General features: G+C 36.0%; 2 protein-coding genes across 7 annotated transcripts in view; one reads left to right on the top strand and one right to left on the bottom strand.

Annotated features, from left to right (window-relative positions):
* Positions 1–13,709, top strand: part of LOC134797134 (protein sprint) — a 197,258-nt gene that overhangs the window by 103,232 nt on the left and 80,317 nt on the right. The window lies entirely within an intron of this gene.
* On the bottom strand, positions 10,111–13,174 carry LOC134796872 (solute carrier family 22 member 1-like). Its single transcript, XM_063769077.1, has 6 exons — positions 13,065–13,174; positions 12,807–12,907; positions 12,358–12,509; positions 11,219–11,824; positions 10,655–10,836; positions 10,111–10,401 (listed from the first exon to the last, which is right to left on the bottom strand). The coding sequence occupies exons 1-6, from the start codon at positions 13,071–13,073 to the stop codon at positions 10,198–10,200; spliced, it is 1,254 nt and encodes a 417-aa protein (XP_063625147.1). The 5' UTR covers positions 13,074–13,174; the 3' UTR covers positions 10,111–10,197.

Consider the following 13,709-nt stretch of genomic DNA (forward strand, 5'->3'; position numbering starts at 1 on the left):
AGATATCGGTGGAAACAGCCAATACAATTGTGTTAATAAAAGAAGTAAGTACCTTAAACGGCTTAACAACAAATAAACGAAGGTAATGCGTCCAATCAACGTACAGTGCACATTTTTTTATTTTACTCACGTTCAATCAACGACATACCTACGAGTCGAGACGAGTGATTTTAATCATTACACTGTTTACTACGAGTACAAGCCCTCGGTCGTTCACCACAGGCTAATATTGTTTATATGGTTGTGTACATTTTTATCCTGTTATTGCTACTTTTAGTTCCTCGTAATGAAAATTTTACACTTGTGTAATATTGCGGTGATTAAGAATTTGTATAAATTCTTCTTCGTTTACGAGTAGGTTCTTCTTCTTCATTGGTCTAGGTACTCGTATTTATTTATGCAAACATATGCATAGTAAACTAGATGTTATTGTTTGTTTCGTCACTGAAAACCATAAAACGATATGTACACTTGTTGTACAAAGGATTCCCTACTTTAGGATATTATTCTATACTGAACATCTAAAGTGACCCAGATATTTTATTCAACAGTTTACACTCTTCAATAGCGGCCGCTGATGTTTCCTAATGGAACGGCGATCGGCTATGAAAACATAATAAACAAAGAGCAACGTCTAAACAAAATAAACCTTTCAATTTTATTTATTTTTACAACTATCTTCACGCATTTCCGGGAGAAATTATGCACTTTACCGAGGATACATCACTTTTATATCCTTTTTTATGTTATAATTATTAGGGTGTTAAATTAAACAGTCCGAATCATTTCTGTTTTAAATCATCATTTATAAATGTATATCAAGCGCAATTTGAAAATGATTTAGTTTCAGGTGAAATCAGTTCGCCAGATAGAATCTAGATAACTCTCGGATGCGGTTGTCAAAGTTTCCGACGTAAAAGCGTTTATTCCGATATTCCTGTTTGTTATTTAACTGTATATAGTCAGATAAATTCTTCCAGGACCACATTTTTTAGGTGACAAAGTAGAATGTTGTAGCTACATCTCATTTCATAAAAAAATAACAATATTCAATGTTTAGATACTAAAGTACCTACATTTAATTTCTGAAAATAACCTAAGAAAATATAAATCGAGATAACTTAATTGAAGTAGATCAATGCGTTATTTTTAATAAATGTTTACTAGGCGTTTCCTTAACAACTAAGCTACAAGTACCTACTCGTACGTTTATCATAATTATAATTATTGCACGAACATAATTTGTTCTAAGAAAGGTCAGATAGCTACACCGACGAGAGAGGTTCAAACTTAATTAGCAAACAAGTTGACACAATGAAGGACATCTAATTTGACAACTGCAATACTAACTAATGACCTCTCATTACCGGTTGAATCGTTCGATGGCATTTAAAAAGCGCATTTCTACGACGAGGTTATCGTTGCCAAACGCCAGGTTTGCGGTCGACGCGCTCTAATAATCCCCAATGCTATTAACATTGAACCAGACTCAGCTGAATTAATTATTGAGGTCGGTATAGATAACATACTGTAACACGAAAAACAGTAAACATGAGAGAATTTATTGCGAGGCCGTGGCGGATATGCGTAGCGTTATCAATTTGCCGCAAGCCATCTTGGTAATTGGTGTTTCTCGTATTCCACCAATTGCTTTCATTTTAGAAGACGCAGGATGTTTAAATTACGAATTGTATATTAATTTATGTCTACCAGTGATGGGACGTCATACAAATCCTACTTGCCTAGGATTTGTATGACGCGCCACATCTACTGTGATGCTGATGTATGAAGAATGAATGAATGTGATCGAATAGATTGTCAAGACGAGTATAACCACACTCAAGTAAAGCAACCAAACACGAAACCTGCGTGAGTTTAATATTGAACGACGAATATACCACGATAGAACAAATCGCTAAAATTTGTCTCCATCCCTCCTTATTAACCAGAAAAGCATAACTGCACAGGCATTTCCTAGACAAAAGACTTTTCTCACAGTTTCAAACCGTCTGTATTTTGGTCTTATCTGGTGCAGGTCGTAAAATATTCAGAAACAAACGCCCAGACAGAACGTGAGCCTCCGAGACGGTGTTTAAACCCGGTTACTTATGCCTTAAACTTACAGCCGCTGCCTTAAATTTCCTGCTTAGACTCCAATGACTGTTATTATTCTAAGAAACGTAGCTTTGATGTTTGTGTTACCTAACTAGTTAATCCCTTGAGCAGGATAGAACTTTCCAGACTTGAAGTGCGGTAAATCTAAATGCCGAACTATCAGTTCAACAATTAGCTAAGTTTATTTTGTGACTACAATTTGGGAATATCTCTCAGATAAGGGGCATTTGGTTATTTATAGGTTGAAATTTTAGTTGATAGTCGTAAATCGTCTGATTTAGTTAGATTAAAATGTAATCCATATACGTATACGGTTTCTGGAACATTATTACCAAGCACGTATCTTTGGAGTATCACTACATCATACAATTCAATTTTATAGAAAGAGCTCGCTTGACAAGCGATTATTCTTGTGAGAAGTTCATAAAACTGTCCGTCGTACAGTTACCACGAGCTCACGTCGCCAGTCCCCGCGGGACGATATATTCTAATAGATACATGACTTAACATAAGTCTGTCGGCTGGGCTGTATTTATTTCGTTTCTTGTTTAAAGTGCCTATTATTTTAGTATGTGCAACTGATGTATATAGGCTGGAGTACAGTAAAAGCCGCTAACTTTAATCGTGTTATATATCTACAAGGTCCAGAAAAAAACTGTTATTAATACCTACAATAGGTACCTGTTATAAAAAAAAACTTGCTAACCATTAACCATATATCGGTCATATTAATACTACCATTAACGGTATTATTATGAAACGTCCGCTAAACTGTAACGTGTAAATAATAGTACATTACTACAGAGGCCGGGACGAAAGGGGTTGCCGGCCGAAGACATATAGACGGCCGAGCGAAGCGAGGCCGGATAGGTCTGAGCGCGGGCAACCCCATTTCCCGCCGAGGTATGTATAGTGCTTTTCTCAATCATGCAATGAAATAAATCAAATAAAAAATCCACGAAACCCAAGTTTTATTTATAAAACAGAATGAATATTTTTCAACTTTACCTCCATAACAATTTAAAAAATATAACTACGCGTGTTTGAGTAGACCTTTTTACCGCTAACATTTAGATGAAATATTTTAAATGTTTTTATTTGTGTAGTTAAATTTATAATTTAAAATTATAGAATGTATTATTTATTAAGTTCATGTTGAATTTATACAAATAAAACTGCAAATTATAGCAAACATTGTTTTTTGTGTTTTTTTTAGGCGTAGTGGCAGAGTGTCATTACGAACGATACTGCCTCTAGTTTTTTTTAATGGATGAATGCCACGATGCTGTGTCACAAATATCTGTGAAATGAAAATTAAAAAAGAGGACTTTGCCGGCCTAGGCCTGCAAGATGTGTATGAAATTCCATTAACGACCTTTTGTCCTAGCCGCACCTGAAACGTCATACTTCGCAGCCTATTATAAGGAACATAACATCAATATTTAATTGCATGTTTGAGAAAATAAATTTATATACAGAACCTAAACTCGCATTTATTTTTCGTTATATAAATAAATTGACCAGTTTATACGTATCATAGTCGTTAAAACATTTTCGTGCAATAGGCACCATAGACCATTTTACTGTATTTAATGCAGTCCTCATTATTCTGTTAGGACTCAGAGCATTGACTTTTAACTTACCTGCATTTTGTAATCCATTGTTATCTTCATTCACAGCACGCACGCCTTTGTTTCAATATTTGCAAATGTTTCACTGAACAATATAGGTACTGTTAAAACATCGCATTTTCCCTGCTTTTTAACTTTATTTTATTTTGTATAAGGTATTTGGTTCGCTTGTTATGTTGCGATATTGGATTTTGCGTATTTTATTAAATTCTCCGCATAGCAAATGGTTGTTGAAGCTTGTTCGTGTTGGTAATCCTTTGTCATGTAATATTTTAAATGTTATTTAATTTTATGTTTCAATCTGGATTCTTATAATATATTCTAAATTGAGTCAAGCCACATGTTTAATTTATTTTTAATTACTTCATTAATCTTTAGTTGTTCCATAATAATGCTAACATAGGCACAGTCAGCAAAGCTATTAGCTTAGCACCCCTGCATACATATTGCATACATATACATAAATATGCTGTGTACAGCCAACTGTAAAAATATGGGTGTAGCCAACATATTCAAAAATATGTCCCATAGTTCTTAATTCGCTGACATAAGAGCTATGGGACATATTTTTGAGATGATTTATGCATAACATAAAGGCAGCAGATTTCATTACAAGGCAGAATGCCTGTAATGCACAGTATACTCAAATAAGTGCACGCGATTAAGTCCCGTTTCAGTTTAAATTATGAGTGAAAATCGTGTTAGTTTAAATCAATATATAGAATAGTGCCTTTCTAATTTTCTCCAGATATGGTTCGATTGTGTTCTATCAGACCGTGACGGATCCGCAATTTCCAAAACTATTTGGTAGCACGTGCAGTCGCGGCGTGTGACTATACTTCCTACTTTCCTTGCTATTCATATTTCATACGTAGTGTCATAACGTCACAATTTTTTAAATATTTAAAGTCACTTAGGCTCTTTATCATTTGCTGAAGTTGGGCTTAAGCTACGTCGCGGTGCGAGCATCAATGATTCTTCCTACATATTCTTCTTCTTTGTCGTCACACTTGTCAGAGTGGTCGTGGTCGTCTTATCAGGGCCGGTGGCAAGCTTCACAATCCGTCGCCATTCTTCCCGTACGTAGCTCTTCTTGTACATTCATGGAATGGTCCATTGAGTGTATCTTTGACTAGGTCTGACCAACGCAATTCTATTATCTACATAATATTCTTTAATTTAAGTATTATCAGACTGTTCACCACTACTTATTAATACAAGAATTCGAGCTACATTGTCTGAGTCCTACAAACGAAAGTCTGAGCAAAGTTGTTGTGCCGCTGCTATTTAAATTAAATTGATCATAATCATATGAGGAGGTTAACCGTGCACCAACGTACGACGCTTTCAACGGTTCAAGTCACAAGTTCATATGTCTGATATGTCGCATTGTTACCAAGGAAACGGCAACAAAAGCTACACGGCTCCGTGGTTGTCATGGTCGGGTGATACCGGGGGTGCCAGCTGGGATGATACGTATTTAATGATACGTCGTGATATCAACCACCTTGTATCATCTCGACAAACTTTCAAGCATTGTGGTGTGTCATATCTTCTCGTTCAAAGTGCAATAAGTGAATAAGTTGGTACGGGCGGATGAAGTGAATGAAGTTCATTGATATCCTTATCAGAATATGTATACTTTTAATTAATGATGATTTCTCTCTAGAAGCTCAGTTCTAAAGCCCTATTTACACGTCGAGCGATCGCAATGTAACGAAAATCGCATGCAAGTTCTTGATATGAACGTCTACGTCTAGTGATAGTGACTTTTTTCTTGAGAACGTTAACCATAACCCCTAACCAATAAATAAGGAAAGCCATAGAGTTCCGCGGTTGTCATGGTCGGCTGACAGCCGAGGGTGCCACCTGGACGCAACGGCCATGCACATGACATGCGCCCGATCGATATTGTTCCTGTCAAACTTCCGTAACGTTACCATTAAACAGGCTTAACCGCTTGTTTTATGGCTTTTATTGGTAAACTTTATTAATGTACCATGGTACATGTGACCCTTGTTTCCGTGCTTTGGTGACGAAAATTGCTAATGTTGGTTGGATTGGATTCGCATTGTGATTTGGTTGATGCTAACCAATCAGATATGAATGTAGGTTGCTTGTTGCCAATGGAATATAGGATCTTATTTAGTAGGTAGATAACGTTATTAATAGCAGCGAAGTAAGTGACGCAATATAAGTACATTTTTAAATTTAAGGTAAAATTTTATCCATTACACTTAAAATGAGGTTCGCAACTTCGCATATTTGCCTACCATATAATTGGGATCTGTATCATAAAAAGTAGATTGTTACGAATTTTTCGATTCCTCCACCTCGTCGGTTTGATTCGTAGAGCCATGTTTTACCAGTAGTGCGCATACATCGTATTTATTGACACGTAAAAAGTTCAAAAAGTTCCTAAAACAAAAATGCATAGCTGTAGTGTTTATCCATTCGTAAACGCGAAACGACACCCGCACCCGTGCTAAGGTCGCATTCGCAACGCGTATTTATTTTAAACGCATCAGTACTTCGCTAGACATTGCGTGTGTTCCCGCGAGTCGCACGCTCTCATCTTTACGATCATTCAATATTAAACAACACTTGTACATCTAAAAATAGCTTCTAACTCGACGTGTTAAAGTCGTCGCGGAGTGTTTGTGTAAGTTTGTTAATCTGTGCGTTTAATTACTCGACAGTGACGGATAGAAGCGTGCCGTGCGAAATTCCTTTGGTATCTTTTTAACTAATATCGTTCAGTCGCGAATCGCAGCTTCACGTAGAAGCAATGTTTAGATTTTTTAGTGTCCTTTAAAAGTTATATGTGAGACTGTTAACTCGGAAAACAGTGAATGTTGACTTAGTGTGTTGATTTTGACGAGACTGTGTTAATTTGGTGTTTGAGTTCGTTGATACCGTGGTAAGTAGGTCATTGCAGTTTGTCGGTTAATGTGTTTTAGTCTAGTGGTATTTGTAACGACTTGTTTGATTTATTGAAAATCGATACACATGAAAACTTGAAGATAATTCTAAGACAGCGAGAGATGAGGTCCAACCACAAGGAAAATAAATGTTGATTTTAAAAACCTCTGGGGATAACATAGGTTTGTCTCGGTTACAAATCCATAAAACTCTATGGGATACAGAGATTTCAGAGTGTGTCAAAGTATTATTTAATTAGGAAGTTTCTTTTTCATCAGTCGGGTACTTATTAAAAAAACATAAAAACAATCATAATATACTAGTTTATTGTTTGCAATTATGTAAATAGGTACTGTCTTCAATATGCACAAAAATGTTAAGTACAAATCGCCACATCAACAAATGTTAATTTACTGATGCTAATGAATTTACTAATAACCATACAATACATAAGTAAACACATTCATCGAATTACATGTCGTCACAGGGTCGTTAGTGCCGTCTGGAGTCGGTCTCGTCAGGCCGAGGTGTCCTTACAAATTGCCTAGACGTGCTCTCATGATGGATGCATCAGGTTTAAACAGTAGCGGGAAATTCCCTTGGAAATTCTAAGATAGTTTGATAAAACTGTTGTTTCTTCACGAAAATGCTGCTAATGAATTCACTAATACTCGTAACCATACGTACAAGTAAGTACATTTGTGGAATATGTCGTTACGGGGTCGTTAGTGCAGTTCAGACTGAGGTGTCCATACAAATTGCCTAGACGTGTATGATGGATGCATCAGGTTTAAAGAGTAGCGGGATATTACTTTGGCAAATTGTAGTCGTCTGTAAATGTAAAACGATCTTTTCTTCACAAAATTTAAGTTAATTTCTATGCGTTCTACTGCTGGACATAGCTCTCCTCTCATTATGAACTGAAACCGAAATATTCTGGTATAATGAGGTATCAATGAAATTTCATAGGTACATAAGTTCCGAGTATTGTGAAGATGTTTTATCTGTAGAGGTATTTATTTATTTAATGTCGATGTCGCCACCAAATTCGTTGCCTGTTGGCGAAGGAAGTTACCATCCTAAACCTATTGAATGCACGTTAGATATAACTATGTTAAATAAAAGATTAATTAATTATAGCACCTTAAACCCCTTTTACCGCTAAACGGTATTTAAACTTACAAGACATTGTCATTTGATTTATTGAAATTGAATTCAAATTTAATCTCCATTGTTTACTCAGAGCAGTTTCGGATTCCGAAAACGTTCAAAATTTTCCGGCCAATATATCATCCTTTGCAATATTCTGGAAGACTCGCCTAGAGGCTCGTTTAACATAAATATTTGCAATTAAAATTAAGGTGGGACACCCTATCCTTGCTATTATTCAAATTGCACGCCACAGGAGACCGCAGAAAGTTTCAAATTAATTAAGAGGGTCATAAGACGGGCCGTTAAGGAGGCACAATGGTAACCCCTTGGTTTGGCCGCAGTAGATGTATTTGCAGTACCTTCACGTTACACGAAGCCTAAGAAAGCATGGAATTGTCTGCTTCTATTGTTAAGACCATTTAAAGAGGAAAAACTTACTTGTTGCGAAACCTAGTGGCTTGGGGAGGTTTTCCACCCTGTCCAATTTCTTGATCCAATGTGCATTGCGTCTCAGTCTCTTATTAAAAACATGTGAGACGCAAATACACATTGGAGCAAGAAATTCGACAGGTGGAATACCATCCCTACACAGAATTCTGCTGCTAGCAGACTACTGCGTTCGGCATTTTCGAGTGCGTTTTTTTATTGTCTACCGTTGTAATAAAATATCTACCTATTTTCTTTGTTTTTCTATAATTAGTTAGGTACATTACGAGTACAGTGAAATTGCAATAATATGTATTAACTAGACGGGCCCGCAGCTCCGCTCGCGTAAATGAAATAAAGAGTGTCTTAAGTTTAGTTAAATATCGTCATTATTATGTAGGTATTCAACCCAAGGTAAATTAAATACGCATCGAAAGCGATAGTTTTTATGCTCTAGTTCTATTCTCATATTTGGATAATAGATTGGAACAGTTTTTTCTTATCATACGTGTGTCGTATTTGAGAAACGTGTCAAAAACTTTTTTAGAAATTTGTAAGGCGCCATCTCGCTTCTTCTCTCGTTTTTTATCCCGTTCTGGTTTTTCAATTTTATATATATGATTATTTATAAGAAGTTCTAGAACTGATAATAGAGATTTTACTGTGCGAGTACTAGTTAGTTGAAGCCCATAACTTGGTCCGTATTCCTAATGGGCTGAGGGCTATTAGGAGCCCTCTTTCGTCACCTCCTGGCTTTGGACCCTCGCCAATATCTCATATTTGCTATCTGCTGTATACATTATTGTCACTTGTTGTGGGGATCGCATTGCAGAATTTGCAGATAAACAATTCGTGTTAACTTAAATTTAAGTACCTTTAGACAATCTACCCTAAACAAATAACAAATAGCATATCTTAATTGCAATTACTTGCACATATTCCTTAACTACCTTTTTCGAATCGAACGCAATACACATTTTTTTTCACCCAACAGCAGTTGAATCCTTTATTTGTAATTTAGTTGTCGTTGAATTGCATATTTTAATCTCCAACATTATTGTGTTATAATATACCTACTCTAGAGAGCGCTCTTTTTCTACATTCTATGAAGAAATGTTATATCCACAGGATAAGATACCGAATTCTTGTATGTTTTCCTGTCCTAGACGTTTTTTATTCTTTCGTATTTTATATTAAAATACATTTTCTTCCATCACTTACGTAAGTATAACATCTGTATTCCCAAATTAGAAATGTTAAAGTAATGTATGAAAATAATATAAATTGTCAACACCTCGGAAAATTGAATATCCCTTTTAAAATTCACGTGGAAGATGCCTGAATGGGGTGACGTGTAACAAATATGTCCCGAGGAAGGAGTTCTTTGTAGGTAGTCTTTGTGCACACTACTGCGCTGACGTCGCCTGCAAATTTATTTTTAAGACGTAATTCTCCGCTGACGTAACCAATGCCAATAACATTGACAAAAGACTTGGTGCTGTGAAGTTTCTCTCTGTGTTATAGGTAAGAGGACTTTATATTATAAAACTGTCTACGCTTGTACGGACTTTTCGCTAGACAAATTCTCGAAATAAATGATATATGAATTTACGTTGCAGGACTTGCAGGTACTTTAAATAGATGAATACCAAAAAAGCCGATTAAAGAAAATTCACCGGTTTGTGGCCGAAGAAGATTTGTATGTGTAGCTATTAGAGCGTGTTAGGATAGGACGAAACTAAAATCGAGAAATTATAAAAATAGTAAAATTAAATTACATTTTATTAAATAAGTAGGTAAATTGGATATTAAATATTTAAACAAAAATGATGGCAACAGTTGGTCACCCCATTACTATATTCTAAGTTTAATATATTTTCGATTTATGTACCGAACCTTGAGCCTGATCGAGTTGAATTGGGGATTAACAATACCACCTTCTTTAGTGTTCTTATAAACTTGTGCAATCAGTCTTCATGCGGTGTTTACAGCATTTATTTCCCGGCTTTGCAGTTCCAACTTTAAGAGCTTCGGCCTGCCCGACCGTATCTGGCAGGTTGGTGTCTGCCGTGTCCGGTGCCAGAAGCGTTAACAACCCTGCCACCAGGGACACGGCCCCAAATATCACGTTTGGAATACCAGTCCAATACACCATCTGGAATGATAAAGATTTATTTTAATAATCTCAAGTCTTTATGGAAAATAAAAAAATATATACATTAGCAATTAATAAACTATTAAAAAAAAGAATTAAAATACATATATTCTAAGAAAAAAGGTAACAGTTGTTAACCGCCAATTAAGACTATTTTAAGCCATTTGGCCCATATTGACAGTTATTTCCTGGTATTCGTTTGCCATATTCACTATGCATACCGTAAGACGAAAAAAAGTTTTATTATACGTACCAACAAAGGCAATTGCGGAGCTATTATAGAACCAATCCGACCAATAGACGAGCAGAGTGCATGTATTGAGTTCCTTGTGTGAGTGGGGAACAATTCCGACGTAAAAATGTAAACTGTATTGAATGCTATAGACGACATTAGTTTTCCAGCCATGTACGTTGAATTCACAAGCCACAGAAGGTCTGAAAATGAAATGTAAGTATATTGCAGCCTATTTTACGAGCTAATAAATGGAACTTGTACAGTCAGAAAGTGACGACCTAACTGACAAAATATATCGTAACACAACTGTTATGTTACCATAGAAATAAGGATGTGATATTTGCATTTGGTCACTTTGGCCGTCACTCAGAGAAATTTATCTTATTGAAATACAAGCCTTAATTTTATAGCTATTTTTTGGTGACCATTGACCAATATTAGAGATTCTAACAAGGATGCGTTTTATTATAGTAATGTATATTATATATTAATTTGTAACTTAATCGTTACGTTTTGCGAAATAGTAACGGACACCTGCTTTCTATTAATGAATTAGATCGATAAATATATACGTTCACTTACTGTTTGGTATAAATGGTTGCCCAATACAGAAGATGGCGCAAGCCAAGAAGGACGTTATCAAAGGACCTGTCCTGTTAAACTTCTTAAGGATGTATGCTCCCAAAATAAAGCTCAAGATGTCCATGACCGACGACATTGCGAAATTTACATATTTATTTCCTTGCAATATCACCGAATTTAAAGCCATTCCGAAGTTAACAAGAGTGCATGTGAACCACCATACGATACAAACGAAAACTCGTTTCAATATAGACCTCGATTTAAAAGTGTCTCTTAATGCGGCGACAAAACTGGATTCGTTATCCGTTTCGAATGATATCAAGTTAAGATTTTCATTAATTTCTATTTTATTCATCTTAGCAGCGTTGCGAATAATCTCTAGCGCTGCTGATTTCTTTCCTTTGACCAGAAGCCACCTGGGGCTTTCGTCTAGCAAATAGATTAGGCATATGGAGAGCAGCCCTGGGATATAAATGACTCTCAGTAAAGTTCTCCAGTAAGGGATAAGCCAGGCGAGCAGAGGCAGCAAAAGTCCTCCTATTCCGAAACCCATATTACATAAAGTTGAGAAAGTAACACGCGACTTGGTTGCCACCATCTCAAGACCTGAAACAAAACATTCAGAGCTGATGATTTAATATCAAAACTCACACCATCTTAAAAACCATTGTCTATCTGGTAGCAAAGACATATGTATGTAACTTCGTATAAGACGAATAAAGTCTAAGGAAAAAACGTGCCTCGGAATTCAAGTAAAAGTCATTCTCGAATAGATGCCGCACACACCTTTAGCCTATCCTCGGCTAGATGGCGTGACGACACCGTTTCATATTTAACAATTTTAACACATAGATATCAGTGAATGAACATGGATCAAAATGATATAAAAATAATAAAATCATTTATCCATATATATACATTTTTTGATAACTTTATACGTTTTCATTTTGAGTTTTAGTCGTGTGTCGATAGATGGCAGTAAATTTACAGTGACTACAGAATTTACAATGACAGGACCCCTCTATACTATCTATTATTTTTGCTGGTAGCAAATAACAAAGTCTACGTTGTTTTAAGTTCACTAGAGAGTCAGCTTCTTCAGTAATCATTTTTTACTAATTTAAATACCTATATCTCACCTAGGATGTATAATGGCGAACAAAAATCTCCAATTGCAGCTTCTAATAACTCAAGTGCTACATAAATCCAATATGATGACACGAAAGTCTTGACAGTTCCCAAGACTGCGCCTGCTATGCCTGTTACAATTATTAAAGATTTTCTTCCGAATCTGCAATTAATGAAATTCTTGACATTAACACATAAGCGCCTGGCGTCCGTTGGCTCGTTGGGTGGACGACATCCGGAAAATTGCGGGTCAATTCTGGATGAGATTAACTCAGGACCGGGACAAGTGGCGTACTAGAAGAGAGGCCCTATGCTCAGCAGTGGGCGATAAAGGGCTGATATGATGATGATAACTACTTAAGCCAAGATAGAAGGTTCTGTAACCTCGTACCTACACAATGTGTCAGATGTATAAACTACCTGTTTTAAACTTGTCATTTATTATGTATCTTTGAAATACCTGTCAGACAGTGGCCCGACAATGAGCAGACCAATCATGTATCCGAAGCTGTGCACGCTTCCGATTAAAGTCCTTTTCCAGTCTTGGCATGCCAATTGAAACTAAAAAGTACCGACAGTTGTACACTTACGTAAATTAAATTATTTTACTAAATGAATGATAAATAAGTGCAAAAGTAAACTTCAAAACAGTCAAGAAGGCGTATCCTGATTGCAAATTGCAATTAGGTACAGGTTATGAACTTGCCATTAAGGTTACCTCAGCCATAAAACTGTCAGGGTCGTTATAAATCCATTCGGAACACAACGAAGGATTTCTGCACCACACTGCTATATCATTGACAGTATTACTGGTACTATAGTTACTTCTGTTCTCGGGCAACAAAAGATCATCAGCGCATCTATATAAAACATAATTATTGACGGTTATACATATGTACTTATTACTGGAAAACTTGAGAATGTATTGGAATGAATAAGGATTGAAACGGTGTCTTTCGTCCTATGAAACTTGTTAAATCTTTAATGAAAAAAATAGTTAACTTACCTGTATCCTACTTCTTCGGTCACAAAAACGTAATTACAATACCACGTCGTTTCAATAACCGCCCCTAATATTAATAACACACAAGCTTTTGCATGGTAACGACCACAGACTTTAAAATTTACTAAAACATCGTCCAAATTCAGTTTGTCTAATAAAATCGACATTACGATCAACTTATTTAAAACTTATTATTGCCGTCGGTTATCCACAACGCCTTATATTAAACTGTAAATCTACTTAGCATACGAATAGTGTTTTGTCAATTGTTTTCTCGGCTAATAACATTGAGACACTTTCCATATTCAACCGTTTAATTTAATTTAACATAATACAAGAATATGTCTGCCAATGTCATCC

The sequence above is a fragment of the Cydia splendana genome, chromosome 14 (genome assembly GCF_910591565.1).
Source record: "Cydia splendana chromosome 14, ilCydSple1.2, whole genome shotgun sequence".
In the NCBI taxonomy this organism is placed as follows: Eukaryota; Metazoa; Arthropoda; class Insecta; order Lepidoptera; family Tortricidae; genus Cydia; species Cydia splendana.

Excerpts from the sequence above, each read along its gene's own strand:
- LOC134796872 (XM_063769077.1), bottom strand. Across the intron at positions 12,510-12,806 it reads GTCGGGCCACTGTCTGACAG|ATTCGGAAGAAAATCTTTAA; the intron begins GTATTTCAAAGA and ends CATTAATTGCAG. Across the intron at positions 10,402-10,654 it reads CTCCGCAATTGCCTTTGTTG|ATGGTGTATTGGACTGGTAT; the intron begins GTACGTATAATA and ends TTATCATTCCAG.